The 24,997-nt window shown below is 43.0% G+C and overlaps 1 protein-coding gene across 1 annotated transcript in view; it reads right to left on the reverse strand.

Annotated features, from left to right (window-relative positions):
• Window positions 1-24,997, reverse strand: part of nbas (NBAS subunit of NRZ tethering complex) — a 425,480-nt gene that overhangs the window by 259,111 nt on the left and 141,372 nt on the right. Inside the window, exon 31 of the mRNA XM_002941372.4 lies at window positions 8,601-8,713. Within this exon, the coding sequence (XP_002941418.3) occupies window positions 8,601-8,713 (113 nt within the window). The remainder of the gene's footprint in view (window positions 1-8,600; window positions 8,714-24,997) is intronic.

Genomic DNA, 24,997 nt, shown 5'->3' on the forward strand with positions numbered 1-24,997 from the left:
GGCAAAACATAACTAAGGGGGCCGGTGGGGGAAGATGCATGTAGAGGGTCCAGTGGATAAAGCTGAATGTTTACACTAAGATACACACATTTGGCAAGGGCCTCTGGCCAACTTGGTTACCAACATGCTGGGTCAAATTGGGCTAATTCAGTCACTGGCCAGAGGCCAACAATCGGATCACAGAGTTGCCTAGGGGCCTACATGGGCCAACAAGCTACCAAATCAGTCTGGAGGGAGCCGCCTAGAAGCTTTAATCAAGCCGTTTATGGCCGCCTTAAGAAATGTCATTATATGTATGTGAATCAGGGCTTTCACACAGGTTTGAGGGCCATAAAAATAATTTGCAGACAATCTGAGAAACAGCTTTTTTTCATTGCTGGATTCTAACATTTCACTGAGGTTGCTAAAGGGGAAATATGACCTACTTATACTTTATCCTGAACCAGAGTGAGAGTTTCGCTTATTGTATATACACAGCACTCTGCATGTTCCATTCCATACCAATTGCCGTATCGAGCTACACGACAACCTGGTCACAAAAGATTTTTCTATCCCACAAAGTACTTTAAGTCTAGATTATGTTTGATGTCACATGACTTAGATTGAAGTGGGACCTGGGCAGATGATTGGGTAGATATGGGGTGTTGTCAATGCCAGGTCTAAGGTTAGGGGCACCTAAGGGAAGTGCCCCCCTGTACCCATCCACTCTTCTCACAGAACTGGTCACGCACACTGTCACTCAAGCAATTCATTTCCCCTCCCCCAGTTTGGACTCAAGATGGACCGAAACTTGGGGTGGGCAGGCAAAATAGGTATGTGCCCTGTGCTCACCCACAACTGCACCTTCAGCACACCCACAAGTGTTAACAGGCTTGCTGTTCTGCATCTGTTTATGGCTGAGAAAAGCAATCTAGGAACTTCCATGTGTAGAAACTACAGACTAACATTATTCTCTAAAATACATAGTATACTTTTAAAACCATTGCTTATTACTACTGGAACGTTGCTTAGAACAATTTTTTTTATTAGGCACTTTTAGGGTTTACATACCCCTTATAAGAGGCAGCTCTGTATGAAACCTAGTAGGATGGTTTAACGGTTATGAGATTCAGGTCAAAAACATCTATGCAGCTCAGCGTGTGGGGACTGGGCAGCCGGCACATTTAATGAACAGATCCATGGGAAGGGATGCAGCAATCCGAGATGGCAGTGAGACTTCAGCACCTTGGAGAGCGCTGACAAACCCTCCCTGACTAGAGCGCTACAGGCTCAGTGCTGACTGCTCTCCGAGGTGCTGAAAGCCCTTTGTTGAGTAGGTGCTGAACTTGCACCATCACCGGGGCTGCAGGGGACATTCATATGAAAAGGGCAGTGGCGTGTTAGCTTTTACATACGGTGAGCTGTTACATGTAGAATGGAAATAAAATCATATTTCCATGGCATTCCCACATTATTGCTGCCTTCAAATAAAGGCAGAAATAATAGAATAAAATCTGCCATTATGTGTTACTGTCCCAGAGCAAAAGGATTGGGGGTAAATTTGGCTAAATTACTAAGCAACATTGCTCCAGGCATGGGTCTAGCTATATGCGGAGAGACGTACTGGGGACACCATGGATAATTACTGAAATCTAAAATGGCAGGTATTTTGTTCCCTTTTTTATGGTATTTATGAACCCTGACCCAAGTATCTCACTGGTATGGAGAGCAGCAGCAAGGATAAAGGGCTTCACAGTATATGGGGCATTACTATTAACTGTATAACTCCAACTGCTTAAGGGGACAGAGGTTCTAGATAGAACCAGACCTTCCTATTTAAATGTGGCTGAGGTTATATTTAGACATAAGTGACCCACACCTCTTTAGACAAACTTTAATCACAGAATCCCCAGTGTCCCCTGCAATTGTGGCACTTTCTAGAGTCTAGTTTCTTTGTCTTAAAGCAAGAGTTATTCTGCCTCTGCAGCATAAATATTGTTAAAGGGCTCTGCCTTGGGCTGGCATAGAAGCCCAAAACATAATGTACAGCATTTCTACCATAGTTCTTTAGTAAAAGGAGAATGAAAGGTAAAAACTAAGTAAGCTTTATCAGAAAAGTCTATGTAAATACAGCCTAAGCACTCACTGAAGAGCTGCACTGAGTCCTCTATCAAAAGAAACATGTGATTTCTTGTCTCCTTTTTTACGAACATGTTCTTTGGTATCAGACTTCCTCTCTTTTAGGGCTCCATCAGGTTTGGGGCACGAGTCTGCTCAGTTCTCTCCTCTCTCCTGCTTCCCCCTCCAATAAGAATGCATAAGAACTCATTCCTTCCTCCCTCCCTAAGGAATGTGTGATCTGAGCTTCCAAGGCTATAACTGCAGCAGGAAGTTACCAAGACCAAGCTAAAATGGCAGCTGCTATCAGAGGGAGCTTCTAGGGCTCTTTACTCAGGCATATTAAAGCTTTCTGCAGAATAAATAAAGCATTCTAGGTGGCACTAATGTGGCGAATCTAATGGCAGTAAAATGTCAAAATGACTTTCCTTCTCCTTTAAGCTTTAAAAAATGAATATATATCTACTGGCCTTAGCTGTTCTACCAAGGGCTAACCAATTCTACTGTATATAGGAATGACTTGAAATAAAAATGCAGAGGACAAGATCAATTCTTTTATGCAAACCAGCTCCAATAAATTCTCAATACACAGCATATGCCACTACCTAAGGCCAAATTTAACAAACGGAATCTCTGTAAAAATGGCGACATTATCCTGTTAAAAGTCCCCTTTTGGATTAAAGAAGAAACCCATAAACCACGATTGCTATTCAGATATAAAAATAGAACGTCTGTCTATGGGGAACCATAGAAATGAGCCAAAAGCAAAAGCGCTGTGCCTACTGACATTTTCCCAGGGTCGTTAAACAAATGGAGGGAAGTCAGTGGGAGAACATCATTCACACAAAGCTGGGCCCAACTCTGCTCTGACCTTTCCCGTCCAGCTCCGAGCTACATGTATGGATGTGAAGCAATCAGTAAATGATCTCAGTTTGTCAGCTGCCCATAACCAAATATATATCCAAGTGCCCTTTTCTTAATGGCTGCACTTTCTAGAACTTTTCCCCCTTTTCAGTAGTCACAGACAAAATGAGAAGCAATGCCCGTGGACAATAATAAGCACCCTTACTAGTCCAACCTCTCAATGCAGGAGTCAGCCCTGTGATTTGGAGACGCTTTCCCAGCAATAAACTGTTAAGAAACATTTTTATTAAGCTCAAGCTGACCCTATTAGTGCTCCTGCCTGGGGTATATGCGATGCCCTGATATTATATATTGCCTCAGAGACAAGCATTATAGACAATGATCAACTGAGTGAATAAGTGCAATGCACAAAGTGAGCCCTTGAAGTACCTCCTGCCCTGTACTTTGGGCAACAAACCTGGTACATGGAGAGAAAGCTGTGTATACACACAGTCTATACCCATTCCATCTTATGGAGTAATAACCACAATAGTTAGAGAGGCAAAAGTTATTCCATGGGGAAGATTTACTAACAGAATCAGACTGGGCGGGCGGGAAACCCGGCAGGCCCTGCCAACCCAGACCTGATCCCGGCAACAGGCACTTTTGCAGTGTACTTCCCTCCTCCAAGGTAAGTTTCAGATATGTTCGTTCAGGGGGAGCAGCAGGGGGTGTGTGCGGGCAGCCCCGGTAGGACCCCCACACCCCAGTATGGCCCTGAACAGTGGCACTGTATTGTGCCATATCGACCAATCAGATCTTTTCATTTTCCATAATGTAGTAGACTGTGCACTGGAATCTAACTACCTTTCATGCAAGGTCCAAGCATGGAGAAGCTCCAATCTCCCTTTTTTAAGAAATCTCCCTCTCTCAAGAAATAACAAAACCATATAGTACAACCCCTATCCATTGAGCTTATGTTGAACTAGGGCATATACTGCCTCTTTAATAGGGAGAATATGGGACTATCGGCACATCAATAGGGGTCTTCGGTGAGGGGCTAATTACACTGGGGGACAATGTTTATCTTCTCTGAAGGGAAGAGGGTTCTGATACTACACCTGGAATTGTGGGCAAGGCTCTTGATAACAGTTTGTACCACAAAGTATTTGGGTGCAGCTGTCACTTATCTGCCTGTTGGAGGGCACGGGCAGCTGGTTGGAAAAGGGTGGTGGCATCTTAGTCCAACAACAAATATTCCTTCTGCAATGTACAGATAATACGATTCTCCATAAAGGATATATTTATTAAATGTTCCTAGAAAAACAGGGAGACAAGTAGGACAGCTCTTGAATGTAACCGCTATGTACTGTATGTACACTAATGGCTCTAACTTAGCTATTACATTTATTAACCAGAAGGCTAGCCAATAATACAGGCAGGAAGGGGCCAGATAAATATACGGGAGGGAAGTGCATCCCTAATGATGTTTTGCAGTATGTCAGACTCAGATGCGCTCGGCACAGAACCCTCACATGTACATAGATTGTGGCAGGCATTAGCCTCGCTGTTTGGAACTTCAAACGCTAAAATTGATTTTTATAACTGTGAGGCATGAATTTATGTTGAACATTTAAATCTATCGGTAGCAAAAATATCTAACTCGGCAGAGTCGGCTTTGGCATTTCATAAATGTTCACTAATGACTGCATTTATCGACCAGCGTTATTCTTCATTATATGGAGAAAAAAAAAGGAGACTAAGCACTTGAGGGGCACTAATGGCTGCAAGGAATTTGCCCTCGGAATGATCATCTCACTTGAACAACTGTGTGAAAAAGTTCTATGCGCATGGGTCTCCTAATTGGGTAACTTCTCTGTGCCATGGAAGGACTAGTACCAAACAGATACTGACACATAGGGCTACAGAATTCTGCTGCATTGTGCCTTTCTATGCATTAGTATAGGTCTCTGTTTAAGAACACCGGCTCTGGACCCTTAGCTTAGGAAGCGGATAAACTAACAACATGAAAACAAGGGGCATCCCCAGTGGCCCTACACATTTCATGCACTCAAAAACACTAATCATGGGCTGATGATTAAGTGCTTTTGAGGGCACGAAACACATAGGGATATAAACCTTTTAATGAATTTTCAATAAATTGTTTGGGCACTGACAAATGTTCTCTGCTGCCCAGTGGCCAATGTCTTTCCCCCTATACCCTCACCCTGTCTCAAAGAAAAACCAGGAGGTCTTGAGAAAGGGAAAGGGCAGGGGGAAGTAGGCAAAAGAATAGAGGGTATTAAAGACAGAAGGGGTAATTTTCATTGCACAAGGCAGTGTTTCAAGTGCAAAGAAAAGGCCACATATTTTTTTTTTCTTTAAATTGCTTTTATTTTCCTTTTTCAAACAAAACAAGGTATAAGTGGTTAGAGAAGAAAGGAGGGGGAAAGAGAGGAAAGGAAGGAAGTAGTAGAAACGTTTACATATTTTGCTCGCATTGGAACTAGTAAAGGCCACATTTTGTTGAGCTGTGCGCATTGTGGTGTGGTCTTGAAGAACGGCAGCAGGCCTTTGTGTTCCATTTTGAAGCACAGAGATGTTATGCATTAGAGACGTTATGCGTTATGCAGCACTCTATCCCAGAGGGGCAGGCAGAATAAGTCACATAGGTGCCCCCTACCTTGAGCAGCAGCAAAGCAAGGCAACAATAAGGTCTCGTCCTTAGGACAAGGTTCATTTGGCTTTTAGCACAGACACAGAAGCTCCATGCCTATGAATGCTCAATCTATACCCCCATTAACCTTTCTCCTCCCATTTTTAAAAAATTCTCACCCCACACAGCGCACACTGACAAATGCAGGTCTCCAATGTGACATCTTTATAAAAAGATAATTTCATCAAGCTACTTTCGAATACAGCAAGTAGGCTTAAGCTATATCATACCAAATGCTGATTCAGAATGTCATTACAAGCATTGGCATAGCAATGTAAATGAACTATGAGTGTTAGCATTAATGCTATGTCAGTGGTTACAGCAATGGAATCCTATTGGCATGACTTGTGATGCATAGGCACATGCACACAGCTTTGTTTATCCAAGTCGGTGGCAGACAGAGCTAATAATAGATGAGCCAGGAGACAAATGGCTGATGTGTAAAAGCGAATGCAGACAGAAGTGCCCCCAGCTAAGCTAATCATGCCTTAATGTCTAGCCCCGTACTCGCACACAGTCCTCCTTGCAGTTCTACCCCTCCAGCTTTTCCTTTGAAGTTTCTTAATAGAGAAAATTCCCTATGACCAGTATAAATCAGGCTCCTGGGCCCCGACGTGCAGCAACAGAGGGCAGCTTACACGCATTAATATCTTAGCAAGGTGTACGTGTGAGGATGTAACATTTCTCTGGCCGTTCTACCTCAAGGCGAGATCTAAGCATAAATGGATTTGACTCTTTTTGCTTTATGAAGTATTTCGGTGCTCACCCAGGGCTCTGGAATGTCACTTCCCAAGGATACAAACCAGCTTCCCCTGGGAAACACATTCACAGATACAGCATTGTAAATGATAATAGGAAATGATTATTGTTCTTCTATAGAATACAAAGTCCATTCTAGTGGTTGCCCCCTTCCTTCGGTAACTGCTTGTTTCTTACCTTAAGTGAAACCATTATGATTTGGAAAATATGTTCCGAGTTGTCTACTGAGGCTGACGAGAAAACTAAAACATGAGAGGGGTTGTGCGTGCATTGTGCCATATGATAGATGTGTGGGATATACTTTTTTTTTTTTTTTTTTTTTTTTGAGAAGCTCTTTTTTTTGAGAGGCTCTTGGGCTCCTTTTAGCTGCTCTCTCCCTAACTAATATGTTTCTTTTGCTTTGCTGATTTCCAGGTCCCATCCCCTCAGAAGCCATGTTCCAATTAGAGATGTAGCGAACTGTTCGCCAGCGAACTAATTCGCGCGAACATCGGGTGTTCGCAAGTTGGCAAACTTTTCGCACATGTTCGCAATTTGGGTTCGCGTGGCGTTTTTCCGCGGCGTTTTTTCTCGGCCTAGAAACGCCGCACAAGCCACACATGGCGTTTTTCAGCAAATCCCGTTTCCATGGTGCTAATAGTGCGAAATAGCAAAAAACGCTGCGTCTTTCCGCTAGGTCTGCCAGCTGCCTTTGCATATACATAGGAATAGCTTGCGTCAACAACGTATTTTTCAGAGAAATTTTTGCCCTTGATCCCCCTCCTGCATGCCACTGTCCAGGTCGTGGCACCCTTTAAACAACTTTAAAATCAGTTTTCTGGCCAGAAATGGCTTTTCTAGGTTTTAAAGTTCGCCTTCCCAGTGAAGTCTATGGGCTTCGCAAAGTTCGCAAACTTTCGCACTTTTTGGCGTAAGTTCGCGAACTTTTTTTTCGAGGTTCGCTACATCCCCAGTTCCAATATCTTGCACTGAAAAGATCTAAGATCAAAACAGGCTGTCTGAAAATGTTGAACAGGTGGGCGATATCAGGCCCAAGGGCCAAACGATCTAATTAGAATGGCAGGTAAAGGCACCATTGGTTCAGGGACTGCATCAACATGTTGATGCAGTTCTCGATCAATCGGAATAATCAAACCTGCCCGATAAGGATCTGGCCGATTCCAGGCCAGATGTCAGTCGGGAAGGCCTGTTATTCATGCCCATACAAAGGCAGATAAGCTGCCGAATTAGTCTAAAGGACCGATAACGGCAGCTAGAATTTGCCGTGTATGGCCCCACATTTAGGCTGTATCCGTGCTAATGAACCAGCGGTTCTGGATGCATAGTTGGCCAAAGGGACATTAGGGAGTCATTTGCATGTTTCCACCTACAATTCCTTAAGTGTAGGTGAAGCCTTTCATTTTTGGCTTTTAGGAAATACTATGAAGCACGTGAATACCTTTTGTTTTAAGAAGGGTCTCTGTGTTTGTCTTGCATTTGAGAAGGGCTGTTGGGCTCCTTTTAGCCTGTCTCCCAAACAAGCATGGTTCTTACTTTTTAAGGTGGGAGATGAATGCGGTTGTAGAACAACACCACCATGATAGGAAATTGCAATAAAAAATGCAAAGTTTGCTCCATAGAAAGCAAAAAGTGGAGCAAACTTAACACCTGTTCCGTTCTCTTTAGATGCTCTATTTTGTTGCTAGTGTATTGTGCGGCCACGTGGCGTGCATACCAACACTGCTCTACAGATGCCTTTGAAGAAAGAGTAAAGTTTAAAGCAAAACATTTTGTTAATGTCAGAAAGCGGCAATTTGGCCCCGATAAATAAAACTCAAATGTGCAATCTCCCGGAGTGAAAAGGTGTATCCAGTGATTGCATTAGCCGGCCAGAACCAAACGACTCGAGCAAAATCAATTGCCCTTATAGATTGTGTTTTAGTTTTGATTCAGCTCACTCAGTAGGGCCGCACTAACAGCAATGCTGAAAATCCCGGCACTTGCACACACAGACTCGCTAAAGGAGAGACACCTGCTCGTATCAAACCATCAGTGATCGATCTGGTTAAAAGCCCAGGGCCACCGATTGCATTTAAAAGGCCACATCAGACTGACAGCTTCTTTATCTATCGGAGACAGAACAATCCATCGCTACACTGAGGCAAACACACATCCTAGACTTTACTATAACTGTGAGCGGAATTACCTTGCAATGGCAAAATCTTTACTCCAAATTCTTCCAGGTAACCCAGAGACCGAATCAAATCGAGCTCCTCTTGGACGGAATTGGGGCAGTCGGTAATTAACTGCAAGCAGCTCCTGCAAGGGAAAAAACAAAATAAATATGATCAGCTGCTATTGTCTTAAAAAGGCAGGATTTTATCCAACCAATCAAAATGAAACAGAAAACAATTTACCTACCAAAGTATAACAGGTTGTACTGACCGGCACTGTCACAGAGAGGGCTTTCATACATTTTGATGCTACCCCTACTTATTAAATAGTTTTTAAAGCTGTAAAGTGAAATAATTTCAGTTTTTCCCATTCCACATCCCAGTATCAGCTCTGTACCAGGTAGCCATCTTTCTCAGCTGGTGCAATACGATATAACAATTGATACATTTCTCAGCAGCAGCATCAGATACATGCCAGCAACTAATGCAACAAATTGTTTCTCTGTTCAGCCCTTAGTAAAGCTCAAGTAGGGGTCAAAATGGCTGCTCCTGCTGCTGACTCATGCATTAATATAACCATTAGTGGGATAAATTAAAGGAAGAACATGAAACTACTAAAGGAAACTGATTGGCTAGAGCATGTGAATGTAAATGGACTAGTGCTGTGGTTGGTTAGAGGATGGTGAGGCAGAGTGGGCAAAATAAAGTAAAAATGTATCAAGGCTGGAGTGAGCAGATGTCTAACGTAATAGCCAGAACACTACTTCTTCCTTTACAGCTCTCTAAGCTGCTAGCAGTCAGTAATCAATCAGTGACTTGAGGGGGGGGGCATATGGGACATAACTGTTCAGTTAGTTTGCATTTGAATCTGACCTGCATGCTCACAAACTAACTGAACAGTTATGGCCCATGTGCCCCCCTAAAATCACTGACTGACTAAGAGGTTAGAGAGCTGAAAGCAAAAGGAGAGTTTTGGTTATTATGTTAGACATCTGCTTACTCCAGCCTTTATAGATTACAATACTAACTATGTTGCAATATTTTTTATTTTTCCCAGTCTATCCATTTTACCCAGTTTCATTTTTACACTGAACTGTTCCTTTAATGCTCTGATTGGTTACAGAGTGGATATGGGGCAATAGACAATAAAAAAAATACATGGGGGGGGCAACATATTAGGCCTCTGTAGGTGAAATTGCTGACTTCTGTACCCTGGTCTTGTGTGCTGAAAAATTAAAATGGGTACTTTCCAATAGTAGCATTGCACTGCTGTATTTTCCTTGCTGCTAAGTGTCCCTTGCGCCACCCTGGCCACAAGCGCAGTAACAGTACTCCTTGGGATCTTACTCTACTGCACTACTGGGCAGCTCAGTTTGGTACAAGGAAGACCTAGGAACAAGGAAACATGGCAGCGCTGTAAATACACCAGTTTCTCTTTATAAGATTTAGCACTGCCCATTTAAGAGGAGGTTGCACAGGCCAAGACGGCAATCTGTGGGTTCAGGCAAATTCCAAAGGGGCTGCTGTAAGATGCCATAGACAGTCACTAGTTATTGGGCTGGTGGGGGGCTGTGTGGGCCTCTGTGTACTTGGAATGCCAGGGACTATTTTGAATCCCAGTCAAGACCTGCGGTGACACTGATAATACATCATAAAGTGTTACTGGTACCATCTTGCTGTGTTATACCAGCCACCCTCTTCTCTGCATCTATATAATAACAGCTTTGGCATTGGAGTCAACGTTCTGGATTCTGCTCTGAAGATAATTCAAGAACTACTGGAAAATCATAGAAAATGTATTTTTCAATAGAAAAGAACAAAAAGCCCAACACCACTTGATATTTGCTTCCCCTAGTTAATTTTCAGCAAACTATCCGTATGTGCCGCGCTTCTATGGGGAAATATTCTGTGGCCGAAGAGAACTCTCATTTCTGCAAGTGAATTTATCCTGAAAGTTTAATAAGTGAAATGTATTTCCTGACAGAGCGAGGGAAAGGCTAGTACATCAAATGTTTTCTGCCACGACGCTCCAGTAAAAGCGGCCCGCATAATAGCTGAGGAAAGGCTGCTACCTGCTAAATCAAATTTAGGGCAGCAGTAGAAGAAAATAAGCTATCTTTGCTATTCCACAGATATAATGCGAATCCGCCAGGAAACCCAGTGGCTGCTTCTGGCCTGTGAGACGTTCGTTCTGATAAGCTAACGAGGGGCCCTACAGTGCTGATAAGAGAGCGGCACTTAGGGAGATATAGAGCAGATGGCAGCGCTCATACCCTTAGGATAAACATGTTGCCATTACAGTCTGCCCTACAGTAACTCTTTGTGCCCAGTACATTTGTCTTCCCTTTCCCAGTTATCCTTTTATTTGTCTGTTAGAGCAGACTTAATCTTTCTCAGTATACAAGTCAAGGAATAAGGACAAAGGCCCACAGGGAATGTTCTGTTGCCTGTCTGGCATAGTGTAACTCGCGTGAATAACGCATGCCTCCCAACTGTCCCGATTAAAGTGGGACAGAAAATTCTGGGATCCCTTATCCAGAAACCAATTATCCAGAAAGCTCCGAATTACGGGAACCATGTTTCCCATAGACTCCATTTTAATCAAATAATTCTGAATTTAAAAACTGATTTCCTTTTTCTCTGTAATAATAAAACAGTACCTTGTAATTGGTCCCAACTAAGATATAATAACCCCTTATTGGGGGCAGAACAGCCCTATTGGGTTTATTTCATGGTTAAATGATTCCCTTTTCTCTGTAATAATAAAACAGTACCTGTAATTGATCCCAACTATGATATAATTACCCCTTATTGGGGGCAGAACAGTCCTATTGGGTTTATTTCATGTTTAAATGATTCCCTTTTCTCTGTAATAATAAAACAGTACCTTGTAATTGGTCCCAACTAAGATATAATTACCCCTTATTGGGGGCAGAACAGTCCTATTGGGTTTATTTCATGTTTAAATGATTCCCTTTTCTCTGTAATAATAAAACAGTACCTTGTAATTGGTCCCAACTAAGATATAATTACCCCTTATTGGGGGCAGAACAGCCCTATTGGGTTTATTTCATGGTTAAATGATTCTCTTTTCTCTGTAATAATAAAACAGTACCTGTACTTGATCCCAACTAAGATATAATTAATCCTTATTGGGGGCAGAAGATTCCTATTGGGTTTATTTAATGGTTAAATTATTCCTTTTTCTCTGTAATAATAAAACAGTACCTTGTAATTGGTCCCAACTAAGATATAAATAATCCTTTTTGATGTAAAACAATCCTATTGGTTTTAATTAATATTTTATTGATTTTTTAGTAGACTTAAGGTATGGAGATCCAAATTATGGAAAGACCCCTTATCCAGAATACTTAAGGGAAAGGATGTAAAAGGGCAATATTTACTAATAAATATATTCCAGATTATTCCAATCTGGAATAAATATATTCCAGATTGGCAAAATTCTTTAATAGGTCACTTAACATAATATAAACTATCTGTTGGTTAAGTATTCATTCTGGGGGTATAGTTTTCCTTAAACCCACCCAAGCACCTATGCCCCCAATGACTTCCAGGCTTCTCATTCTTACTCCCTATTCACTCATATCCCTCTGCACCTACATGTTTATTGTCACCTGGTCCTTTCATGCTACTGATTCTTTTTTTTCTATCTTTACTTGAGGTAGAAGTTCTACTTATCTATGACCATGAGTTCTACTTATCCTGTTTCTGGCCCTGCAGAGAAGCCTGTGACTGCAGTACTCTGCGCCTGGGGCATCAACAGCAATGGTGGCTTCTGCTCTTGCCCACCCCCTGCAAAAAGATGAATGCTGGCGTAGCTATGTCAGAGCTGAAGCTAGGGCCACACTGGGTAATGGCTCCACCGGCCAGGTCCCAGCCTTAGAATAAATCAGAAGCCAAAAAAGTGCATTGTCTATGTGATATGTTCTTACATTCTGTGCATCAGCACAGCTGCAGTAAAGTCGAATATTTAATATTTATACCTGATGTGCGAAACCCTGGAAACTGGAAAGCCGAATATGAAAAGACACATCTGTTATCAAAAACTGGCATAGAGAGCCCCGGTTCATAGTTAATGACATAGTCTTTCAATTAGCAGCTAATTAAGTTCCATTATCGAGTCCCAGAGTCATCATTGAGGTTGAAATCATTTAGTATTGCAAATGCCGGCAATTTCGCTCTCTATCACCTGAGATCGTAGCTGTGAAATCACCTATAGAGCTGACGAATGGAGTTCTGATCCTGATAATACATTAGCGCTGCAGCACAGGCGGAATGGGGGCATTTCACTGTTTAAATTGCTGCCGCAGAATGTGAGATTATTTAGGATGAGCTGAATCAGAACTTAGGAACATCTGCAAATCCAACGCTGCTGTGTATAAACCTGTCCTTGTTTCCAACAGAACGGAGTAGAAAAGTACCAAGAGATGCCCCCTGCATCAGTAACATATGATTCTGGTGTTCTGTCTGTCCAGCGGGCAGACAGAATATCGGGGGACAGTTTTATAGTATTAGTATTCATGTTACAATTTCATAGTATTAGTAGTGTAAAACTGCTAACATCATAAAAGCTTAAAGAAAAAAAACTGATTACTGTAACAAGTGCTCACAAAAGCACTCTAAGCAATGGTAGATATGTTGTTTGGTGGGTAGATGTCCCCTTTAAAATGATACTTTTTAGAGATATATGTCCTTCCTACAAGCCAATTTGATTTATCCTGTCTTCTTTTTTTTCTCCCTTTCTGTCTATACTTATGTGTGCTTTATTATATATAGTTTGGAGTCTATATTAATGAAGTATCCCAAACTCACTACAAAATCTTTACTTAAAAATTGTGTTTTTATTCAAATATCCATATTAAAAAGCATACAGACCCCACAGAATTCCGCCTTACGGGCAGTACCCCATTAACCCTGGCCCCTTTTGTCTGGCCAATTTTGACCTCTATTATTTGTAAATCATGCACATGGACACATGGAGGGGAATTCACAAAAGTGTTGGTTGTCAAACTTTAAAAATGTCTTAGGCATGAAAAATTCACAGAAGCTATCTCATAGCTTTAAGGATTTCTCGTAATGCCACCAAATTTTTAAAAGTGTTACATGGTAAAAAATAATGATCTTTATACATTTTCTGGCCTTTTTGTTAAGGTGGAACACAAACAAATCATCAGGGTTGAGGAGACTGCCTCATACAGATACAAATAAACAAAAGGAATTCTGGGAATGAATTCCAAACAAGCTCCAAAAAATCCCATTTACATAAACCCATTTCAATGGGATTTTTTTGGAGCTTGTTTGAAATTCATTCCCAGAATTCCTTTTGTTTGTTTATTTGTTATGGTGGAGACATTTTGGTGTAAAAAATGCCTGTAAAAATGTAATGGGTACAAAAAACACTTTCAAAAAAGGTCATACACAATAGCCTTGTCCACTTCTACAGACATTTTTGAAAATTGTCGGTAGAGGTGGAAAAATGATGGAAAATTGGTCTGTGGATAAGTTGGAGCACGGAAGTTCTGACACTGCTGTTCTGCTAAATATCTATAGAATACAAATATGTCCCTTAAATATCATTAAAAATACATGTACCCAGCATCTGTTGGCATTTTCAACTTGATTCCTATTCCTGATTCCTTTCAACTCGATTTCTAGCCGCAAGTAGAATGCCTACGTGGTGCGTATTCCACCGAAATGGCGCAATTCGCCGGCCCATTATTCCCACACATTATTTATACATCACCAGTCATTCATGTCCAACATCATTTAAAAACAAAAGAAAAACCCTGTATAGAGAAAAGCCGAGCGGCTTCTCTCCTTGACAATGGAGGACAAACCAAAAATCAATTGCTATCAGCACATTGTCAGGAGCAATTACATCAAGCAAAACGCAGGCCTAAAAAGGCAAATTCCGACTGCCTTTCTATAAATACCTGAGTGGAATAATGTCAGGCCGGCACTGCGACACTGGAACACAATGGCAGATAAGTGCTCGGGAAGATGTTACAATGTAATATTTAAGAAGGCTAGTCTATAATTTATGTTGTTGCCTGATAAACGTGATGATTTTCTGCCAACTATCCATGATCCGACTGCTGGTACCTGCCTCCCTGTATGAAAGGCAAGAGGTGCGCGGACATGCCACTTCCCATATCTACTCTGTGCCTAATGCCTAGAGAATTATGGCTACACACAGAGATATAATGGCTACCAATATACTATCCAGAGCAGCAAGGCATGTGTGCCACTAACCTGTACATCTGCCCCCGGCCAGGGCTCCCTATGGAAGAGATAAATGGCACAGGAAAAAAAATTAAATGAAAATCCAAATACGACATTGTGGTCCCTCATTCTAAGCAGCCTTCCCAAACACCCCAAGAGAGACAATACATTAAAAATTAAAAGTTGGGGGCAAGGGTAGAACTAACAAGGGGTATTACACTTAAAAGGGGATGCACAATCTTTTTTTGTATTAAAAGAATGAATTAAATTCTGTCTTTTTATTTAGATAGATATTCAAGAAATGACTCACATTATCTTGTATAGAGTGAGACAGATAGAACTGATAGATGGATGACATACAGTATGCATAGACACATGATGACAGACAGATAGATGATAGGCAGACAGACAGAAAGCAAGAGAGAGAGATGATAGACAAATAGATACATAGACGATCGATGCATAGCTAGAGAGACGATTAGATAGATAGATAGATATAGATGACAGACAGATATATATATATGTATGATATAAACATAATACATAGACGATAGATAGATGATAGAGACAGATAGATGGTTAGATAGATAGATAATACATGATAGATAGATAGATAGATACATAGATAGACAATTACACAGATAGATAGATAGACAGACAGATAGATGATAGATAGACAATTAGATAGATGATAGATAGATAGATCGATAGATGATAGATAGATAAATGATAGATGATACATAGATAGAAAATTAGATAGATAGACAGATAGATAATACATATAGATAGATAGATAGATGATACATAGACAATTAGATAGAAAGATAGATAGATGATAGGTAGATAGATAGATGGTACATAGATAGATAATTAGACAGATAGATAGATAGATAGATGATACATAGATAGATAATACATAGATAGATAGACAATTAGATGGAGATAGATAGATAGATAAGATAGATAGATAGATGATAGATGATAGGTAGATAGATGATAGGTAGATAGATAGATGGTACATAGATAGATAATTAGACAGATAGATGATACATAGATAGATAGATAATACATAGATAGACAATTAGATAGATATAGATAGATAGATGATGATAGAAAGATGATAGATAGATAGATAGATAGATAGATAGATAGATAGATAGATAGATAGATAGACAGATAGACAATTAGATAGATAGATGATAGAATCCTAGAAATCAGTGTGTAATGCTGCAATCTCAATCCAGGTAATAATGTAAGAGGAAGAGTAAGGAATATAAAGGGAACGTTACAGCCGCTGCAGTGAGAGCTAAAGGAGGAATCTTTAGAAGAGGAAGAAAGTGCTTAGTTGCTGTGGAAATCAAATAAAAGGACAGGAGTTTGTTTATTAAAAGTTATTCAATCCAAGAAAACTTTTCTTGTTTAAATTCTTCCGGATGAACTTGTATTATTGCTGCATTCAGCGAGGCTGCGGTAAATATTCCATTAGAGCGGCTGAATGGCGAGACCGCTACGAACGGTTCAGACGCAATCACCTGAGTTATTCAATTAGAGATTTCGTCTGGAAGCTTGGTGAGCACAAATAAAGAATCATTTCATAAGGATGGGTAACTCCGATTACTGGAGCCAATTTCATCTCAACTGTTTCACAACAGGGGCATTTTTTTTACCAGGTACCTCAGTTCCTTGCCCACAAGTAAATTAAGATAATATGGGCCCCTGGGCAGGTTAGTGATTTGGGGGCCTATCCCATCCAATGACTGTGCCTCTTCTCTTCCTTCTACTGAAAAAAATCAGCAGCCCTCTGCATTGTGCTAAGCCTTCACTTATCTGCAGGGCATTAGCCAATAGGAACTGTGCTAGCAATCCTGTAAATCCTTACATACAAACACATGGGTCCCCTGCACTCACACATTATCAATATATATAGGACAGTAATAAATTCTGTGCATTAACCCTTTCACTGCCAGCCGTTTTGAACAAAGCGGAACTTCTACTGCCAGACAGTTTTTGAACATTTTGCACTGTTTCACTTTAGGGGCCTTTCCTTGGGGGAACTTTTAGTTTACCCAGGAAAACAATATATTGTTTTTTTCAGGACAACCTAAGCTTTTAAAATATGGTAGAATTTTTGTGTAATTCCAATTTTGTAACAAGATATAGGCTTCTAAATGTCTAAAAAATGAAAAAAAATATATTTTCCATAATATAAACACACATACCAGAAACAAAAATTATTTTATGCATGAAAATACACCTGATTTTGAAAGTCCCATGTCTCCTGAATGTGCCAATACCAAATATATATAGTTTTATGGAGATTTCTCACATGTATAGGTCAAAAACTCCCAGCAGTACACTACCAAATTTCCAAAGCACTGCTCCAGAAAGCTGCATACTTTAGATTTTAAGGCCAAAAATTCCGCTAACAGAAAGTTTATCCCAGAAAAAGTTACATTTTTAGAAAGAAGAGATTCTGGGGAATCCAGAATAGGCACAACTGTCTGTCTACTCCAAACTATCAAGTTGCAATGCTTTCCTAAAGTTATTGGTTTTTATCAAAATTTGTGAATTTTTTTTAAAATCCACTCAAAGCTTCCAGTCTATAGTATCTTAACTCCTAAAGGTCATAAAGTAACCAAATAAAACACCCTAAATATGAATGCCAGGGGTCCACTGAACAGTTTGATGCCCAATATGTATAGGTTTAGCTAAGTATGTGGCATGTAGGGGCCCCAATGTGAACATACACCCATATGTACTGTCATTTCTGTCATTTCAGCTTCTGCAAAATCAACATTTACATCATTACATGTGGGATAAAGCTAGTAAAAAGTACATTCACCCCAGAAAGCCATATATTTTTCGAAAGTACACATTCCCCCGAATCTAAAATGGGTACCCATGTCTTTCTACTCCACAGTACCAAGCCGCAAAGCTTTCCTAAAGTTGGCAATTTTGATAACATTTCCAAAAATCCACTCAAAGCTTCCAGTTTCCAGCATATTATCTCCCACATAGCATTAGGTACCAAGATAAAACACCCTAAATATGAACGCCAGGGGCCCACTTAACAGTTTGATGCCCAATATTTATAGGTTTACCTAAGTATGTGGCATGTAGGGGCCCCAATGAGAACATACCCCCATATGATCTATCATTTCAGCTTCTGCAAAATAAATACATTTACATCATTATATGTAGGATAATGCTAGTAAAAAGTATATTCACCCCAGAAAGTCATATATTTTTGGAAAGTACACATCCCCCGAATCTAAAATGGGTACCCATGTCTTTCTACTCCACAGTACCAAGCCATAAAGCTTTCCTAAGTTTGATGATTTTTATGGCATTTCCAAAAATCACCTCAAAACTTCCACTATGCAGCATCTTGTTTTCTACAGGTCATTAGGTACCAAGACAAAACACCCTAAATATGAACCCCAGAGGTCTACTGAACAGTTTGATGCCCAATATGTATAGGTTTACCTAAGTATGTGGCATGTAGGGGCCCCAATGTGAACATACCCCCATATGAACTATCATTTCTGTCATTTCAGCTTCTGCAAAATCAATACATTTACATCATTATATGTGGGATAATGCTAGTAAAAAGTACATTCACCCCAGAAAGTCATATATTTCTGGAAAGTACACATCTCCCCGAATCTAAAATGGGTACCCATGTCTTTCTACTCCAAAGTACCAAGCCATAAAGCTTTCCTAAGTTTGATGATTTTTATGGCATTTCCAAAAATCACCTCAAAACTTCCACTATACAGCATCTTATTTTCTACAGGACATTAGGTACCAAGATAAAACACCCTAAATATGAACCCCAGAGGTCTACTGAACAGTTTGATGCCCACTGTACATAGGTTTATCAAAGCACATGGCACTTAGAGACCCCCAAATATACCTTGTGCACACTAATTTCATGGCTTATCTTTGCCTAATTCATAAACACATGGCAGTTTTATGAGGGGTAGAAGCTGCAGAAATGTAGGGTGACCCCTAAAATCCCTATATTTTTGGAAAGTACACATTCTGACAAATCCAACAAGGGTAAAGAGTCCTTTCTACACCAAAGTACCCATCTGCAAAGCTTTCCTAAAGCTAGCGGTTTTTATGACATTTCAGAAAATCACATAAAATATTGCAGTTTGCCGCATTTATCTCACAGAATTGCATTGCATACAATGGCAAATCACCCCAAATAGGAACACCAGAGGCCTACTGAACAGTTTGATGCCCAATATGCATAGATATACCAAAGTATGTGGTGTGTACTGAACCCAAAATGAAAATAGCGCATATGGATTTCTCGCCAACTTAGCTTTTGCACACAGAGCCCCCTGACAGCGTATTATGTACCGTAACCCCCCTAACTATACAGAGACCCCCAGAAAACCATATATTTTTGGAAAGTACACATTCTGACAAATCCAACAAGGGTAAAGAGTCCTTTCTACACCAAAGTACCAATCTGCAAAGCTTTCCTAAAGTTAGTGGTTTTTATGACATTTGAGAAAATCGCATAAAAATGTTGCAGTTTGCCGCATTTATCTCACACAATTCCTTGCGTACAAAGGCAACACACCCCAAATAGGAACACCAGAGGCCTACTGAACAGTTTGATGCCCAATATGCATAGATATACCAAAGTCTGCGGTATGTACTGACCCCAAAATGAAAATAGCGCATAAGGATTTCTCGCCTGCCAGCTCAGCTTTTGCACACAGACCCCCCTGACAGCCTATTATATGCAGTAAGACCGCCAAACTACACAGGGACCCCCAGAAAACCATATATTTTTGGAAAGTACACATTCTGACAAATCCAACAAGGGTAAAGAATCCTTTCTACAGCAAAGTACCAATCTGCAAAGCTTTCCTAAAGTTAGTAGTTTTTATGACATTTGAGAAAATCGCATAAAAATGTTGCAGTTTGCCGCATTTACCTCACACAATTTCTTGCGTACAAAGGCAAGTCACCCCAAATAGGAACACCAGAGGCCTACTGAACAGATTGATGCCCAATATGCATAGATATACCAAAGTCTGCGGTATGTACTGACCCCAAAATGAAAATAGCGCATAAGGATTTCTCGCCTGCCAGCACAGCTTTTGCACACAGAGCCCCCTGTCAGCCTATTATATGCAGTAAGACCCCCAAACTACACAGGGACCCCCAGAAAACCATATATTTTTGGAAAGTACACATTCTGATGAATTCAAAATAGGTAAAGTTATTTTTGTACACCAAAGTTACACATGGCAAAGCTACGCTAAAACAGATCAGGAACACTAATATAGGGATAAAAATGTGCAAATCAATGAAACAACAAAATAAAGTCACACAACAAAAGTTTTTGTGAGTTTGTGTATACATGTGCACATGTAAAAGTTGTGTGACAGTGTGTATATGAGTGTATATGAGTGTATATGAGTGTATATGAGTGTATATGAGTGTATATGAGTGTGCAAAGTGGAAAAAAAACAAAAACAAAAAAAAAACCCTGTGCTAAATTGTGTTGTATGTGTGTATAAATGTATATAAATGTGTGTAAGTGTGTGTAAAAGTGTGTATAACTAAAAATAAAGTCACACTTACCTGTCTGAAGGTCAGATCGGTTCCCTGCTTCTTCTTCCTGCAGTCGCCGAGGAAGTAGGTAGGAGGCGGCTCTGGGGGGGGGAAGCAGGAAGCTGTACAAGCAGCAGATGCGATCGCATCTGCTGCTTGTAGGATGGTCCTGCGACAATCGCATCGCAGGACCATCCCCCCCAACCCCCTCGGCTCGTTGCCGAAGGGGTTGGGGGCACATCTGTCTCTCTGCACCGGCAGCTTCTGCCGCCGGTGCAGAGAGAAGCGCTAAGGCAGAAAGACCGTAGGTACTACGGCGTTGGCAGGCAACTGCTTTTTTTAAAATGACGTAGTACCTACGGTCTTGGCAGGGAAAGGGTTAAGCTACCAAGCAATGCCCTCCCCTAAGCAAAACAGGGATTGTTTGTCCAGTCTGGCCAGTCCTACACTCACTCACCCCCGGTCTGGCCAGTCCTACACTCACTCACCCCCGGTCTGGCCAGTCCTACACTCACTCACCCCCGGTCTGGCCAGTCCTACACTCACCCCCGGTCTGGCCAGTCCTACACTCACTCACCCCCGGTCTGGCCAGTCCTACACTCACTCACCCCCGGTCTGGCCAGTCCTACACTCACTCACCCCCGGTCTGGCCAGTCCTACACTCACCCCCGGTCTGGCCGGTCCTACACTCATTCACCCCCGGTCTGGCCTGTCCTACACTCACTCACCCCCGGTCTGGCCAGTCCTACACTCACTCACCCCCGGTCTGGCCTGTCCTACACTCACTCACCCCCGGTCTGGCCTGTCCTACACTCACCCCGGTCTGGCCAGTCTTACACTCACTCACCCCCAGTCTGGCCAGTCCTACACTCACTCACCCCCGGTCTGGCCAGTCCTACACTCACTCACCCCCGGTCTGGCCTACACTCACTCACCCCCGGTCTGGCCAGTCCTACACTCACTCACCCCCGGTCTGGCCAGTCCTAAACTCACTCACCCCCGGTCTGGCCAGTCCTACACTCACTCACCCCCGGTCTGGCCAGTCCTACACTCACTCACCCCCGGTCTGGCCTACACTCACTCACCCCCGGTCTGGCCAGTCCTACACTCACTCACCCCCGGTCTGGCCAGTCCTACACTCGCCCACCCCTGGTCTGGCCAGTCCTACACTCACTCACCCCCGGTCTGGCCAGTCCTACACTCACTCACCCCCGGTCTGGCCAGTCCTACACTCGCTCACCCCCGGTCTGGCCAGTCCTACACTCACTCACCCCCGGTCTGGCCAGTCCTACACTCGCTCACCCCCGGTCTGGCCAGTCCTACACTCACTCACCCCCGGTCTGGCCAGTCCTACACTCACTCACCCCCGGTCTGGCCTGTCCTACACTCACTCACCCCCGGTCTGGCCAGTCCTACACTCACTCACCCCCGGTCTGGCCAGTCCTACACTCACTCACCCCTGGTCTGGCAAGTCCTACACTCACTCACCCCTGGTCTGGCCAGTCCTACACTCACTCACCCCTGGTCTGGCCAGTCCTACACTCACTCACCCCTGGTCTGGCCAGTCCTACACTCACTCACCCCTGGTCTGGCCAGTCCTACACTCACTCACCCCTGGTCTGGCCAGTCCTACACTCACTCACCCCTGGTCTGGCCAGTCCTACACTCACTCACCCCTGGTCTGGCCAGTCCTACACTCACTCACCCCCCAGTCTGGCCAGTCCTACACTCACTCACCCCCAGTCTGGCCAGTCCTACACTCACTCACCCCCGGTCTGGCCAGTGCTACACACACTCACCCCCGGTCTGGCCAGTCCTACTCTCACTCGCCCCCGGTCTGGCCAGTCCTAAACTCACTCACCCCCGGTCTGGCCTGTCCTACACTCACTCACCCCCGGTCTGGCCTGTCCTACACTCACTCACCCCCGGTCTGGCCAGTCCTACACTCACTCACCCCCGGTCTGGCCAGTGCTACACACACTCACCCCCGGTCTGGCCAGTCCTACACTCACTCACCCCCGGTCTGGCCTACACTCACTCACCCCCGGTCTGGCCAGTCCTACACTCACTCACCCCCGGTCTGGCCAGCCCTACACTCACTCATCCCCGGTCTGGCCAGTCCTACACTCACTCACCCCCGCTCTGGCCTGTCCTACACTCACTCACCCCCGGTCTGGCAAGTCCTACACTCACTCACCCCTGGTCTGGCCTGTCCTACACTCACTCACCCCCAGTCTGGCCAGTCCTACACTCGCTCACCCCCGGTCTGGCCAGTCCTACACTCACTCACCCCCAGTCTGGCCAGTCCTACACTCACTCACCCCCAGTCTGGCCAGTCCTACACTCACTCACCCCCGGTCTGGCCAGTCCTACACTCACTCACCCCCGGTCTGGCCAGTGCTACACACACTCACCCCCGGTCTGGCCAGTCCTACACTCACGCACCCCCGCTCTGGCCTGTCCTACACTCGCTCACCCCCGGTCTGGCCAGTCCTACACTCGCTCACCCCCGGGGGTGATCCCGCCCCCCATCTTTTTGTGGCGCCGCCCCAAACACCCCAATTTTCCCATTGACTTTGACAGGGAAGATTTTCAAACTGCTGCCGCACTTATACCTTTGAAGCTACACCCCCCAAACTTGAATAACATAATAATGGGGTCACCCTGAATGAAACAGCGACATTTGTTGGATGACCCCAAAGTGGGAGGGGCCAACAAAAGCCAATCAAATTTCATCCATTGACTTTAATGGGGAAATTGAAACTGCTGCCAATGTTACAGCTTTGAGGCTACACTCCCCAAACTTGAATCACACAATCATGGGGTCAGCCTGAATGAAAATATGATGATTGTTGGATGCCCAAAAGTGGGCGGAGCTGTGAAAAGAAATCAGATTTTACCTACTGACTTGGCGGAAATCCAACCTGCTGCCATTCTCACATTAATAACACTGGGGTCCCCAAACTTTGCAAAGTCAGGCACCAGGTAACTGCGGTTCAAAAAAAGTGGGCGGAGCCACCAACAGCCAATCAGATTTACCTATTGACTTTAAATGGGGAAATTCAACCTGCTGCCATTCTCACAGTAATAACCCCAGGGTCCCCAAACTTTGCACAGTCACTGCGTGACTTTGTACTCAAGGTTAGAAAAAGTGGGCGGGGCCACCAAAATCCAATCACATTTCTGTCATTGTTTTCAGTGGGGAAATTCTAACTGCTGCCATTCTCACATGTTTAATGTCAGGGTCCCCAAACTTTGCACAGTTTGTCACTGGCTGACTATGTTGGCCACCAACAGCCAATCAGATTTCACCTATAGACTTCATATGTTTAAATTTAAACTGCTGCCATTCTAAGGGCCCCAAACTTTGTAGAGCTAGTCACCAGGTAACTGCGGTTCAGAGTTAAAAAAAGTGGGTGGAGCCACAAACAGCCAATCCATTTCCACCCATTACATTTCATTGGTTTATATTTAAACTGATGCCATTATTTAAGTATTAATTCCAGGATTGTTACACTTTGCAAAGTTAGTCACTGGGTATTTGCAGTTCAAAGTTAGAACAAGTGGGTGGAGCCACAAACAGCCAATCACATTTCACCTATTTACTTTCAATGGTGAAGTGTAAAATGCTGTCAGTCTCACAATTTTTATGCCTGAGTCCCCAAATTTTGCAAAGTTGGTCACTGGGGGACTGCAGTTCAAAAATAGGAAAAGTGGGTGGGGCCACTAACAGCCAATCAGATTTCATCCATTGAATTTTATTGGTTTAAATATAAAATGCTGCCATTCTCACACTATCTATGCCAGGGTGCCCACTGTTTGTCACTGGGTGACTTCGGCTCAAGGTTACAGGGATATTACAGCAATATCCATAACACCATTAGGGTGTACTGTATAATTAATATTCAAATTCAATGCAGGTATTTTTGATTACCAGAAATTCATTACAGGGACCTGTCTTAACATTATCCCAAAATGTGGAAAGACACACCAAGATATAGGGGCAGATTTACTAATCCATGAATGCTTTAAGCGTTCATTCAAAAGTTCTGAGCGTATTTTCCGGCGACTTTTTCGTCAATTGCACAACTTTTTCGTATTTTGAGTGACTTTTTCGTACTTTGCAACAAAATTTGTGGGACAAAATCATATTGTCGCGCCGAGTACGAAAGTTTCGGATTCATTCAAACTTCGGTATCATGACTTTCCTTGGGCTGGGTTGGAGCTGCAGAGTGCCATTGAGCCCTATGGGAGACTTTCCTTGGGCCGGGTTGGAGCTGCAGAGTGCCATTGAGCCCTATGGGAGACTTTCCTTGGGCCGGGTTGGAGCTGCAGAGTGCCATTGAGCCCTATGGGAGGCTTTCCTTGGGCCGGGTTGGAGCTGCAGAGTGTCATTGAGCCCTATGGGAGACTTTCCTTGGGCCGGGTTGGAGCTGCAGAGTGCCATTGAGCCCTATGGGAGACTTTCCTTGGGCCGGGTTGGAGCTGCAGAGTGCCATTGAGTCCTATGGGAGACTTTCCTTGGGCCGGGTTGGAGCTGCAGAGTGCCATTGAGCCCTATGGGAGACTTTCCTTGAGCCGGGTTGGAGCTGCAGAGTGCCATTGA

The sequence above is a fragment of the Xenopus tropicalis genome, chromosome 5, assembly GCF_000004195.4.
Source record: "Xenopus tropicalis strain Nigerian chromosome 5, UCB_Xtro_10.0, whole genome shotgun sequence".
Classification (NCBI taxonomy): Eukaryota; Metazoa; Chordata; class Amphibia; order Anura; family Pipidae; genus Xenopus; species Xenopus tropicalis.